At 37.7% G+C, this 12457-nt stretch overlaps 1 protein-coding gene across 3 annotated transcripts in view; it reads right to left on the bottom strand.

Annotated features, from left to right (window-relative positions):
- SASS6 (SAS-6 centriolar assembly protein) overlaps positions 1-12457 on the bottom strand; it is a 40357-nt gene that overhangs the window by 19272 nt on the left and 8628 nt on the right. For all 3 annotated transcript variants that reach the window (XM_055584979.1, XM_055584980.1, XM_055584981.1), the window contains exons 5-7: positions 8376-8547; positions 7662-7727; positions 6505-6624 (exon numbers count right to left, since the gene is read on the bottom strand). In XM_055584979.1, the coding sequence (XP_055440954.1) occupies positions 6505-6624; positions 7662-7727; positions 8376-8547 (358 nt within the window). The remainder of the gene's footprint in view (positions 1-6504; positions 6625-7661; positions 7728-8375; positions 8548-12457) is intronic.

Genomic DNA, 12457 nt, shown 5'->3' with positions numbered 1-12457 from the left:
ATACACAAAAATGAACTTACAATGGATTAGACCTAAATTTAAGACCAGATACTATAAAGCTCTTAGAGGTAAACATAAGCAGAGCTCTCACTGACATAAATTGAAGCAATATCTTTTTGGATCCACCTCCCAAATTAATGAAAGCAAAAACCAAGGTAAACAAATGGGACCTAATTAAAGATTCTGCATAGCAAAGAAAACCATAAACAAAATTAAAAAATAACCCACGTGAGAGAAAATATTTGCAAATGAAGCAGACTGTTAAGGAATTTATCTCCAAATGACATGAACAGTTTATACAGCTCAACATATTAAAAACAAAAAAAATCAAAACATGGCAGAAGATCTAAGTAGACATTTCTTCAAAGAAGACATACAGATGGCCAAAAAGCACATAAAAAGATGTTCAACATTGCTAATTATTAGAGAGATGCAAATCAAAACTATAATGAGGTATCACCCACACCAGTAAGAATGGCCATCATCAAAAAGTCTACAAACAATAAATGCTGGAGAGGGTATGGAGAAAATGGAACACTGTTGCTAAGAATGTAAACTGGTATAACAGAGAACAGTATGAGCTTCTTTAAAAAACTAAAAATAGAGAACTACTGTATGACTCAGCAATCCCACTCCTAGACGTATATCCAAGGAAAACCATAATTTGAAAACATACATGTACCCCAATATTCACTGTAACACTATTTACAATAGCCAGGACATGGAAGCAACCTAAATGTCCATCACAGAGAAATGGATAAAGAAGATGTGTTACACATATACAACGGAATCTTCAGTTCAGTTCAGTTCAGTCGCTCAGTCGTGTCCGACTCTTTGCGAACCCATGAATAGCAGCACGCCAGGCCTCCTTGTCCATCACCAACTCCTGGAGTTCACTCAGACTCACGTCCATCGAGTCAGTGATGCCATCCAGCCATCTCATCCTCTGTCGTCCTCTTCTCCTCTTGCCCCCAATCTTTCCCAGCATCAGAGTCTTTTCCAATGAGTCAACTCTTCGCATGAGGTGGCCAAAGTACTGGAGTTTCAGCTTCAACATCAGTCCTTCCAAAGAAATCCCAGGGCTGATCTCCTTCAGAATGGACTGGTTGGATCTCCTTGCAGTCCAAGGGACTCTCAAGAGTCTTCTCCAACACCACAGTTCAAAAGCATCAATTCTTCACAGTCCAACTCTCACATGCATACATAACCACAGGAAAAACCATAGCCCTGACTAGACGGACCTTTGTTGGCAAAGTAATGTCTCTGCTTTTGAATATACTATCTAGGTTGGTCGTAACTTTCCTTCCAAGGAGTAAGCGTCTTTTAATTTCATGGCTGTAGTCACCATCTGTAGTGATTTTGGAGCCCAAAAAAATAAAGTCTGACACTGTTTCCACTGTTTCCCCATCTATTTCCCATGAAGTGATGGGACCGGATGCCATGATCTTCATTTTCTGAATGTTGAGCTTTAACGGAATCTTAGTTAACCATTAAAAAGAATGAATGCCATTTGCAACAACATGGATGGATCTAGAAATTATCATACTAAATGAAATAAGTCAAAGATAAATATCATATATCACTTACATGTAGAATCTAAAAAAATGATACAAATAAACTTACAAAACAGAAACAGAAATGACTCTGAAAACAAACTTATGGTTACTAAAGAGGAAAGCTGGAGGAGAGATAAATTAGGAGTTTGGGATTAACAAATACACACTATGACATATAAACAGATAATAAACAAGGATCTACTGTATAGCTCAGAGACCTGTACTTAATGTTCTATAATAACCTATGTAGGAAAAGACTTTGAAAAAGAATGGATATACACAAATGTTTAACTGAAATCCTTAGTGGCTCAGATGGTAAAGGATCTGCCTGCAACACAGGAGACTGGGGTTCTATCCCTGGGTTGGGAGGATTCCCTGGAGAAGGGAATGGCAACCCACTCCAATATTCTTGCCTGGGAAATCCATGGACAGAGGAGCCTGGTGGGCTGCAGTCCATGGGGTCGCAAAGAGATGGACATGACTGAGCAACTAACACTTTCATTTTTTTCATAACTGAAATCACCTTGCTATACACCTGAAACTAACACTAACATTAAATCAACTATACTCCAATATAAAATAAAAAATTTTTTTAAAGACTAGATCAAGATAAGGATTCCACCATTACCACTTTCTATATAAGGGAAAAAGGCAAACCTTCAGAAGAAACAAATTACCATTTTTTATAGTTTATCTATTTGAAAAATCTAAGAGAATTAACTCCAAAACTACTAGGTTGGCCAAAAAGTTCCTTTGATTTTTAAGTAACAATAAAAGACACATTTTTCGTTTTCACCAAGAATGTTATAGAACAATGTATTCACCATTTTGTTGCACTACCTTCTGCCATTTTTCAGGCAACTTCGTAATTCCATCTTCCCAAAACCTTTTATCTTTTTGAGTAAAGAACTGATCAAGGTATCTTTTACAATCTCCCAGGGAATGGAAAATTTCTTCCATTAAGATAATTTTATAAAGACCAAAATACATGTTGATGTTTGGTAGAAACTAATGGAATACTGTAAAGCAATTATCCTCCAATTAAAAATAAATAAAGACCAAAATAAATGGAAATCTGAAGTTACAACGTCTGGTGAATACAGCAAATGAGTCAAGAGTTTTCCAGCCAAACTGCAAGTTTTTGCGTGGTTATCAAAGAAACACGCAGTCTTGTGGTATCCTGATGGTAGATCGCATGTTTTCCATTGACTGATTCTGGACAGTTTTGTCGAGTGCTGCTTTCAGTTGGTCTAACTGAGAACAGTACTTGTTGGAATTAATCCAACAAGTGTGGTTTCCGGGAAGGAGCTCATAATAGATAATTCCCTTCCAATTCCATCATATTCACAACATCACCGTCTTTGGATAAAGATCAGCCTTCATGTGGTTGGTGGTGGTTCCTTTACATTGCCCCATGATCTCTTCCATTCCACATTATTGCACAATATCCACTTTTCACTGCCTGTCACAACTGGCTTTAAAAAGAACTTTCTCATTATGCTTAAGTAGGCAACTGCATGTGGAAATATGGTCAAAAAGGTTTTTTTTCACTTAACCCAAACAAAGTGATTAACATAACCAAGCTGATGCAAATGATTTTCAACACTTGATTTGAATATTCTGAATATGTCAGCTGTCTCCTTGTGGTATAATGCTGACTGATCTCAAATAATGTCTTGATTTGATTGCTATAAATTTCAAGTGGAGCCTGAATTGAGGGCATGGCAACCCACTCCAGTATTCTTGCCTGGAGAATCCCCATGGACAGAGGAGCCTAGTGGCCTACAGTCCACAGGGTCACAAAGAATTGGACATGACTGAGCAACTAAGCACATAATATCCTTACTTTGCACCAGAAATGAAAAGGCAAGCCATAGACAAAAAATATTCACAATGCATATATCTGACAAAGGATTCATGTTCAGAATATACAAAGAACTCATATAAATCAATAAGGAAAACCATTAACTGCCCAATTAAAAATGGGCTGAAGGACTTCCCTGGTGGTCCAGCGGTTAAGAATCCACCTGCCAATGCAGAGGACATGGGTACGATCACTAGGACAGGAAGACTGCACACGCCACAGGGCAACTGAGCACATGAACCACAGCTACTGAGTCTCCACTCAAGCCCACGGGCTCCAACCACTGAAGCCCACACACCCTAGAGCCCATGCTCCACAACAAGAGATGCCATCAACCACAGTGAGAAGACCAGCACCGCAACCAGAGTAGCCCCTGCTCGCCGCAACTAAAGAAAGCTGGCACAGAGCAATAACCCAGCACAGCCAAAAATAAATAAATAAAACTTTTTAAAAATGGGCTAAAGACACGAATGGGCACTTCTCAAGAAAACATCCAAGAGGTCAATACACATACAAAAAAAAATGTTCATTATTATGAGGTACCACTCTACACCCACTGAATGGCAGTGTGACCTGAATATCCACTTTGGAAAATTGTGACAGTTTCTACTAAAGTTAAACATATGCCAACGCTAGAATCTAGCCATTCTAGTCCTAAATATTGTATATACCCAAGTAAAATGAGTACATATGTTCACAAAGACACTACAAGAAAGTTCGTAACAGTTTAATTAATAATAGAATGTCAGAAACAATTCAAATGTCTACCAAGAGGAAAACAGATAAATTATGGGATATTCATAGAACAGAATCCTACACAACAACAAAAAGAAACAATACAAGAACATAATCTCAGAGACACTATGTTACTAAGTAAAGTAAGCCACACACAAATTAGGACATACAGCATGTGTCCATTTATCCAAAGTTAAAGAACAAGCAAAACTAATCAATGATAACCAAAGTGATATGCCTTCTGTGAGAGTAAAATGGATTGGGAAGGCACAAGGGAACAGAGAGGGGTGATACAATTTTCTGAATCTTAATTTAGGTGAAAAGTACACATAAACTGTTACCAAGTTGTACCCTTAAAAGCAAACCTTAAGTAAAGTGCATAAAAATAAAAATAAAATTTAATGTTAAATAACAATTTAACATTAAAGAAATTAATGATATAAAAGGTATACAATAAATCCACACTACAAAGCAGTAAAAGTCACACAGAAAAAGCAAAAGATTTAAAATATAATCCACAGAAGAAATACAAGGGGCTAAAATCATATTAAAAGATACTTATCTTCACTAAAAAAATCTAAGAAATGTAAATTAAAACTAACACTACTACCATACCTATCATGTAGCAGATACTGAGAAGGCTGACAGCATCAGGAATACATGAAAGTATGGTCATACGCTATCTTTGGGGTTCTATTTGGTACAGCCTTTTTGGGTGGCAAATTTGCAATATCCATTAATATTTTATATGGATATATTGTACTCACTTCTAGGAATAAAAATGTTCACTGCAGTACTATTTGCAATAACCAAAATTTAAAGCATTTCAATCTCCACCAGTTAGCTAAGTTCTTAAATAATTTCCTCTTCTTGAGCCATTTCCAAACTGATAAAAAATGGTATCTATGATATTGTAAGGAGAAAAAAATTACAATCACTGTATCCAGTTGACCTCATTGTTGTTGTTCAGTCTACCTGACCCTGCGACCCCATGAACTGCAGCTAGCCAGGTTTTCCCGTCCTTCACCATCTCCCTGAGTTTGCTCAAACTCATCTCCATTGAGTCAGGGATGCCATCCAACCATCTCATCCTCTGTTCCCCACTTCTCCTCTTGCCCTCAATCTTTCCCAGGTTCAGGGTCTTTTTCAATGAATTGGCTCTTCACTTCAGGTGGCCAAAGTATTGGAGCTTCAGCTTCAGCACCAGTCCTTCCAATGAATATTCAGGGTTGATTTCCTTTAGGATTGACTGGTTTGCTCTCCCTGCTGTCCAAGGGACTCTCAAGAGTCTTCTCCAGCACCACAGTACAAAAGCGAAAATTCTTCAGTGCTTAGCCTTCTTTATGGTTAAACTCTCACATACATGGGCTTCCCTGGTAGCTCAGCTGGTAAAGAATCTGCCTGCAATGCAGGAGACCCTGGTTCAATTCTTGGGTCGGGAAGATCCCCTGGAGAAGGGATACGCTACCCCACTCCAGTATTCTTGGGCTTCTCTCTTAGCTCAGCTGGTAAAGAATCTGCCTGCAATGTGGGAGACCTGGATTCAATCCCTAGGTTGGGAAGATCCCCTGGAAAAGGGAACCCACTCCAGTATTCTGGCCTGGAGAATTTCATGGACTGTATTATATGTAGCCCATGGCATCGCAAAGAGCTGGACATGACTGAGTGACTTTCACTTTCACTTTTGACTATACGGACCTTTGTCTATAAAGTGATGTCTCTGCTTTTTAATACACTGTCTAGGTTTGTCATAGCTTTTCTTCCAAGGAGCAAGCATCTTTTAATTTCGTGGCTGCAGTCACTGTCTGCAGTTATTCTGGAGCCCAAGAAAATGATATCTGACACTGTTTCCACTTTTTCCCCATCTATTTGCCATGAAGTGATGGGAACCTCGTTAGCTTAGTGTGTGAAGTCGCTCAGTCATGTCTGACTCTTTGCGACCCCATGGACTGTAGCCTATCAGGCTCCTCTGTCCATGGGATTTTCCAGGCAATAGTCCTAGAGTGGATTGCCATTTCCTTCTCCAGGGGATCTTCCCAACCCAGGGATCAAACCCGGGTCTCCCACATTGTAGACAGACACTTTACCATCTGAGCCACCAGGGACATATCTCCCAATTTATATATTTCTAAATTTATAAATATAAACAAGTATTTATAAATTATATACTATTCACATATATAGAGAAAAATTTGGGAAAACAAACATCAGAATGTTTAGAAGTTATCTCTGGGTAGTTAGGATTTTTAAGGAGAGACAATTTTTACATACTTTTGTACTGTTTGAAAATTATTAACAAAATGACTAACAACAATAACAAAATATTTTTCCATTTTTTAATAGTCATACCTGCAAAGCTTTTTCCTTCTCATTCGTTAGTTCCTGAGAATGCTTATTTGACAATGTTGCTGTGTGCGACGCCCATTCATTCCGTAACTTATCTAATTCTTGGATCTTTTCTGATAATGTCTATAGTAGAGTTCAGTACAAAATATTAAAATTCTTGAATATGTTATTAGATTGGAACATGATCATATTTGCAAAGGATATAAAAGAAAATGAAATCACATCTTTTCTTACATTCAAAGTCTTTTCTTACACAGATTTCTCTGTATTTAAAGAAATTAAGATTAGAATAAAAGCAATTTTAGAGTTAACACAGCCCACAGTATAACTATCACTAACCTTTTAGTTAAATCTGGCTCTTCACCACTCAATCCTCTCCTCTGGCATTAAGAAATAAAGCAACCCAGGGTAGAGCAAGTCAGTCATAAGTAGTACAGATGACCCTTAAACAACACACAGGTTTGAAATGTATAGATACATTTATACTCAGTTTTTTTCCAATAAATACGTACTACAGTACTACACAATCCATGGTTGGCTGAACCTGAGGACGTGGAAACACGGGTATGGAGAACTGACTACAGACTTATACAAGGACTTTCAACTGTGCAAAGGGCTGATGTCCCTAACCCCTGCGTTGTTCAAAGGTCAACTGTAGTTTACTTATACACCTAAAAACCAGTAACACAGCTTCCCAAGATGGTCCATATGGTGCAGAAAAATTTTCTACCTGAAGCCATGCAGCTTATCAGATACTTTTATCCTCAATTTCAAGGAGAAGCTATTATTGAAATGATGATTAATCTATCAGAATTAATTCTAAACAGAAGGAAGGAAAGATTTAGAAGACAGGAACTAAAATGCCATTTAGACAAGAAGAATGAGGTGAAAAAAAGAGGAGCAGAACATGGACAAATACTATACATTATTTAATGAAGACTTGGAGAGAATGTGTCATATATTGGGGATAACAGAAATGTTTGGATAGAATAAGAAAAAGGACAGATTAAGACAATTAACTGGTAGGCGAAGGGTGACAAAAAGGATGAATTCAACAGTAGCATGCTTTGAAAATAAAAATACATAAAAGCCTAGACTTAAGAAGCAATTCAGAGCCCATGTTTGGATGACTTACAAAGAAAAAATCAAACTTGAATTACCTTTTGGGTGAAATTCAGTTGCCTCGTAACATCATCCAGTGATTGTGTTAATGATAATTTTTCTTCCTATTTATAAAAATAATAAAATTATGCAGCTTACAATTTAATCATCTGTAGCTGGGCTACACAAAGTGCAATGAAGTATACAGCATCAGCACCAGCCTGGGCGTTTATTAGAAAGAGAGAATCTCAGGCTCCACCTCAGACCTTCTGAGTTAGAATCTGCACTGGCAAGACCTAACCTTAAATCCAGAGATGTCCTGATTCATAGTATTTGACTTTCTAAAAATTCTCAAGAGGCATCCCAATGTTGTTTTCTTGAGCGTGTATTTTATATAGTTATAGAGCACTTTGTAATCTTCAAGATACTTTCATATATTTTATCTTATTTAAGATAGCTCAGAGGATAAATATTTCCATACATATCCACGAACTAATGAAACCAAGACACCATGAGCTTAAGTGACCTGCTCAAGGTCACAGAAAATTAGTAAAAACCCTAGGATCTAAGTTTCTTAATTCCTGGTCTGTTTTATCTTCTAGTACTGTGCCTAAAACAATAAAATAAAGTCACTGTGTGTTATAAAAATTTCTTGGATACCTTTAAAAAGACTTTATTCAGAAAATAAAATCTAGTAGCAATATAGCTTTTCAGTGGATTACCACAGAGCTTTGGGACTTATTTTAAAAAAACAATTTAAATTTAAATCTTACCTTACTACATTTCAAACAGTCTGCTAGAAACTTCTTTATTTCCACATCATTTCCAGGTAAAAGTTTTAGTGAGAGGTGTGTCAGATGCTTAAAAGGATTTGTCTCTACCACATTTAAAAGAGCAGGTGAGTTATCCAAAATAGCTTCTGTAGAAACTAACTGCAGCAAAAACCTTTGAAGAGAAAGTATCACATAACACATTTATGAGACAGTGACAACTCTCCCATTGAATAATGAGCCTCACTGGATTATCAATGATTAAAAGGATCAGAAAAGGGAACATGCTGGAATCATAGGGGCCAACATGAAAGGACTCCCAACAGTAAAACTGGATTAGTGTAAATAGCAAAATGGATATTTACCTACTGATTGAAAACAGTGAATATATAAATCTCCATGAGTTCATAATGAGAAACAGATAAGGAGAGAAAGCAAAAGACTAAACACAAAAACAAATCAAAACCCACTGAAACCAGAAAACTAACTACAGTAACAATCCTTACTCTGAAAACTGACAATTTAAAAATAAGAACTGAGCATTTATCCCTTTCTGTATGAATTTTCATAGTAATCAAAGAGCTCTTACTGATGAAGGAAGCTATTTTTCATAGAAGAATTATACCTAATAAATACAGAAAGAAAGATGGAACTGGAAAAACATAATTTTGTACTTACTAATGAAATAATTCATTCAAACAAGAATCACCAACTGATGAAACTTATAGATAAAAGGTTGGAAAGCTTTACAAAGAAAGGATCAGGCGTTAGCACTAAACAAATATGGATACACTTGGACCCAAAATCTTCTTTGTCCAAGTTCATCAGAAAAACATATACTTGAACACTAACAACAAACTATCAAAAAGAGAAACTACAGGAACAATTCCACTTACAACTGCACCAAAAAGGATAAAATTTCTAGGAATAAACCTACCTAAAGGAGAAGGCAGACCTGTAATCAGCAAACTGTAACACAAGACACTGATGAAAGAAATCAAAGACAATAGAGATGGAAAGATATACCATGGATTAATTAGTGTAAATAGTGAAATGGATTGAAAGAATATTGTTAAAATGACCACACTACCCAAGGCAACTGACAGATTCAGGGCAATCCCCATCCATTCTCCAAGGGCATTTTTCACAAAACTAGACCAAAAAAATGTTTAATTTGCATGGAGAAGAATAGCAACCCACTCCAGCATTCTTGCCTAGAGAACCCTGTGGACAGAGGAGCCTGGTGGGCTGCCGTCTATGGGGTTGCACAGAGTCGGACACAACTGAAGCTCCTTAGCATGCATGCATGCATTGGAGAAGGAAATGGCAACCCACTCCAGTGTTCTTGCCTAGAGAATCCCAGGGACGGAGGAGCCTGGTGGGCTGCAGTCTATGGGGGTCGCACAGAGTCAGACACGACTGAAGCGACTTAGCAGCAGCAGTGGCATGGAAACACAAAAGACCTCGAATAGGCAAAACAATCTTGAGAAAGAAGAACAGACTACTTAGATGAATCATGCTTCCTATCTTCAGACCTTACTAAAAGCTTTGAAGTCAAAACAGTCTGGTTTGGCATACTGGCACATAAACAGACACTGATCAATAGAACAGAACAGAGCCCAGAAATAAACCCACACACTTATAATTAACTAACCTACCACAGAGAAGGCAAGAATACATAATGGGGAAAGACAGTCTCTTCAGTAAGTAGTGCTGGAGAACTGGACAGCTACATGTAAAAGAACAATATAGAACATTCTCTAACATCATACATAAAAATAAAACTCGGATTTCCCCAGTGGTTCCTGGAGCTCAAACAGTAAAGAATTTGCCTGTGATGCAGGAGACCAGGGTTCAATCCCTGGATTGGGAAGTTCCTCTGGAGAAGTGAATGGCAATCCACTCCAGTATTCTTGCCTGGAGAACACCATGGACAGAGAAGCCTGGGGGGCTACAGTACGTGGGGTCGCAAAAAGTTGGACACAACTGAGCAACTAACACACACCCACCAACGATTAAGAATCACCTTGCCAATGCGGACATGGGTTCAATCTCTGCTCTGGGAAGACTGCACATGCTGTGGGCGACAAAGCCCTGCACCGCAACCACTGATTCTGCTCTAGAGCTCACACACTGCAACCACAGAAGACTGCGCCCTAGAGCCATGATCAATAAGAGAAGGCACCTCAATGAGAAGCCCACACATCACAACCAGAGAAAGTGCAGCAATGAAGACCCAGCACAGCCAAATATAAATAAATAAATAGAGCTTTTAAAAAATAACTCAAAATGGATTAAAGACCATAAGGTAAGACCAGAAATCATAAAACTCCTAGAAGAGAACATAGGTGGAACACTCTCTAACATAAATTGTAGCATTTTTTTTAATTTGTCTCCTAAAACAGAAGTAAATAAAAGTAAAAATAAACAAATGGGACCTAATCAAACTTAAAAAGCTTTTGCACAGCAAAGGAAAACACCAACAAAAGAGACAATCTACTGAACGGGAGAAGACACTCGCAAATGATATGACCAATAAGGGGTTAATATCCAAACTATATACATAGCTTACACAACTCAATGTGAAAAAAATAAACAAACTGACTAAAAAATGGTCAGAAGACCTGAAAAGACATTTTTCAAAGACATACAGATAGCCAACAGGTACATGAAAAGATACTCAACATGGCTAATCATCAAGGAAATGCAAATCAAAACCACAATGAGATATTACATCTGTCAGAATGGCTATCATCAAAAAGAACACAAATAATGAATGCTGACAAGCATGTGGAAAAAAGGGAACTCTCCAACACCGTTGGACTGTGAAAAACAGTAGGGAGGTTTCTCAAAAAACTAAAAATAGAACTGTCATATGACCTAGCAATTCCATTCCTGGGTTCATATTTGAAATAAAAACACTAATTCAAAAAAATACATGAACCCCAATATTCATAGCAGTATTATGAAGCTTGGCTTAAAACTCAACAATCAGAAAACTAAGATCATGGCATCCGGTACCATCACTTCATGGCAAATTCATGGGGAAACAATGGAAACAATGACAGACTTTATTTTGGGCGGTTCCAAAATCACTGCAGATGGTGACTGCAGCCATGAAATTAAAAGACGCTTACTCCTTGGAAGAAAAATTATGACCAACCAAGACAGCAAATTAAAAAGCAGAGATACTTTGCCAACAAAGGTCCATCTAGTCAAAGCGATGGTTTTTCCAGTAGTCATGTATGGATGTGAGAATTGGACTATAAAGAAAGCTGAGAGCTGAAGAATTGATGCTTTTGAACTGTGGTGTTGAAGAAGACTCCTGAGAGTCCCTTGGATTGCAAGGAGATCCAACCAGTCCATCTTAAAGCAAAGCAGTCCTGAATATTCATTGGAAAGACTGATGTTGAAGCTGAAACTCTAATACTTTGGCCACCTGATGCAAAGAGCTGACTCATTGGAAAAGACCCTGATGCTGGGAAAGATTGAAGGTGGGAGGAGAAGGGGACAACAGAGGATGAGATGGTTGAATGGCATTACCGACTCAATGGACATGACTTTGGGTAAACTCCAGGAGTTGGTGATGGACAGGGAGGCCTGGCGTGCTGCAGTCCATGGGGTCGCAAAAGTAGGACACAACTGAGCGACTGAACTGAACTGAAGATATGAAGGCAACCCAAGTGTCCATCAACAGATGAATGAATCAAGAAGATGTGGAATACACATATTCTTGATATGTGTGCATATATATATAGATACACACAGTACAATACTTCTCAGCTATTAAAAAAGAATGAAATTTTGCCATTTACAACAACATGAATAGACCTAGAGGGTATTATGCTAAAGTGAAATAAGTCAGGAAAGACAAATACTACATATTGCTTATATGAGAAATCTAAAAAATACAATAAACTAGTAAATATAACAAAAAGAAACAGAGATAGAGAACTAGTGGTTACTAGCAGGCAGAGGGAATGAGGAGGCAATTCAGGGATTGAGAATTAAGAGGTACAAACTGCAATGAAGAAAATAAATAAGCTACTAGGATATATTGTAAAACACAGGGAACATGGCCAATA

Source organism: Bubalus kerabau, chromosome 6, assembly GCF_029407905.1.
Source record: "Bubalus kerabau isolate K-KA32 ecotype Philippines breed swamp buffalo chromosome 6, PCC_UOA_SB_1v2, whole genome shotgun sequence".
NCBI classification, from domain to species: Eukaryota; Metazoa; Chordata; class Mammalia; order Artiodactyla; family Bovidae; genus Bubalus; species Bubalus kerabau.
Note: the sequence above shows the minus strand (reverse complement) of the source record. Positions and strands in the feature narration are given on the sequence as shown.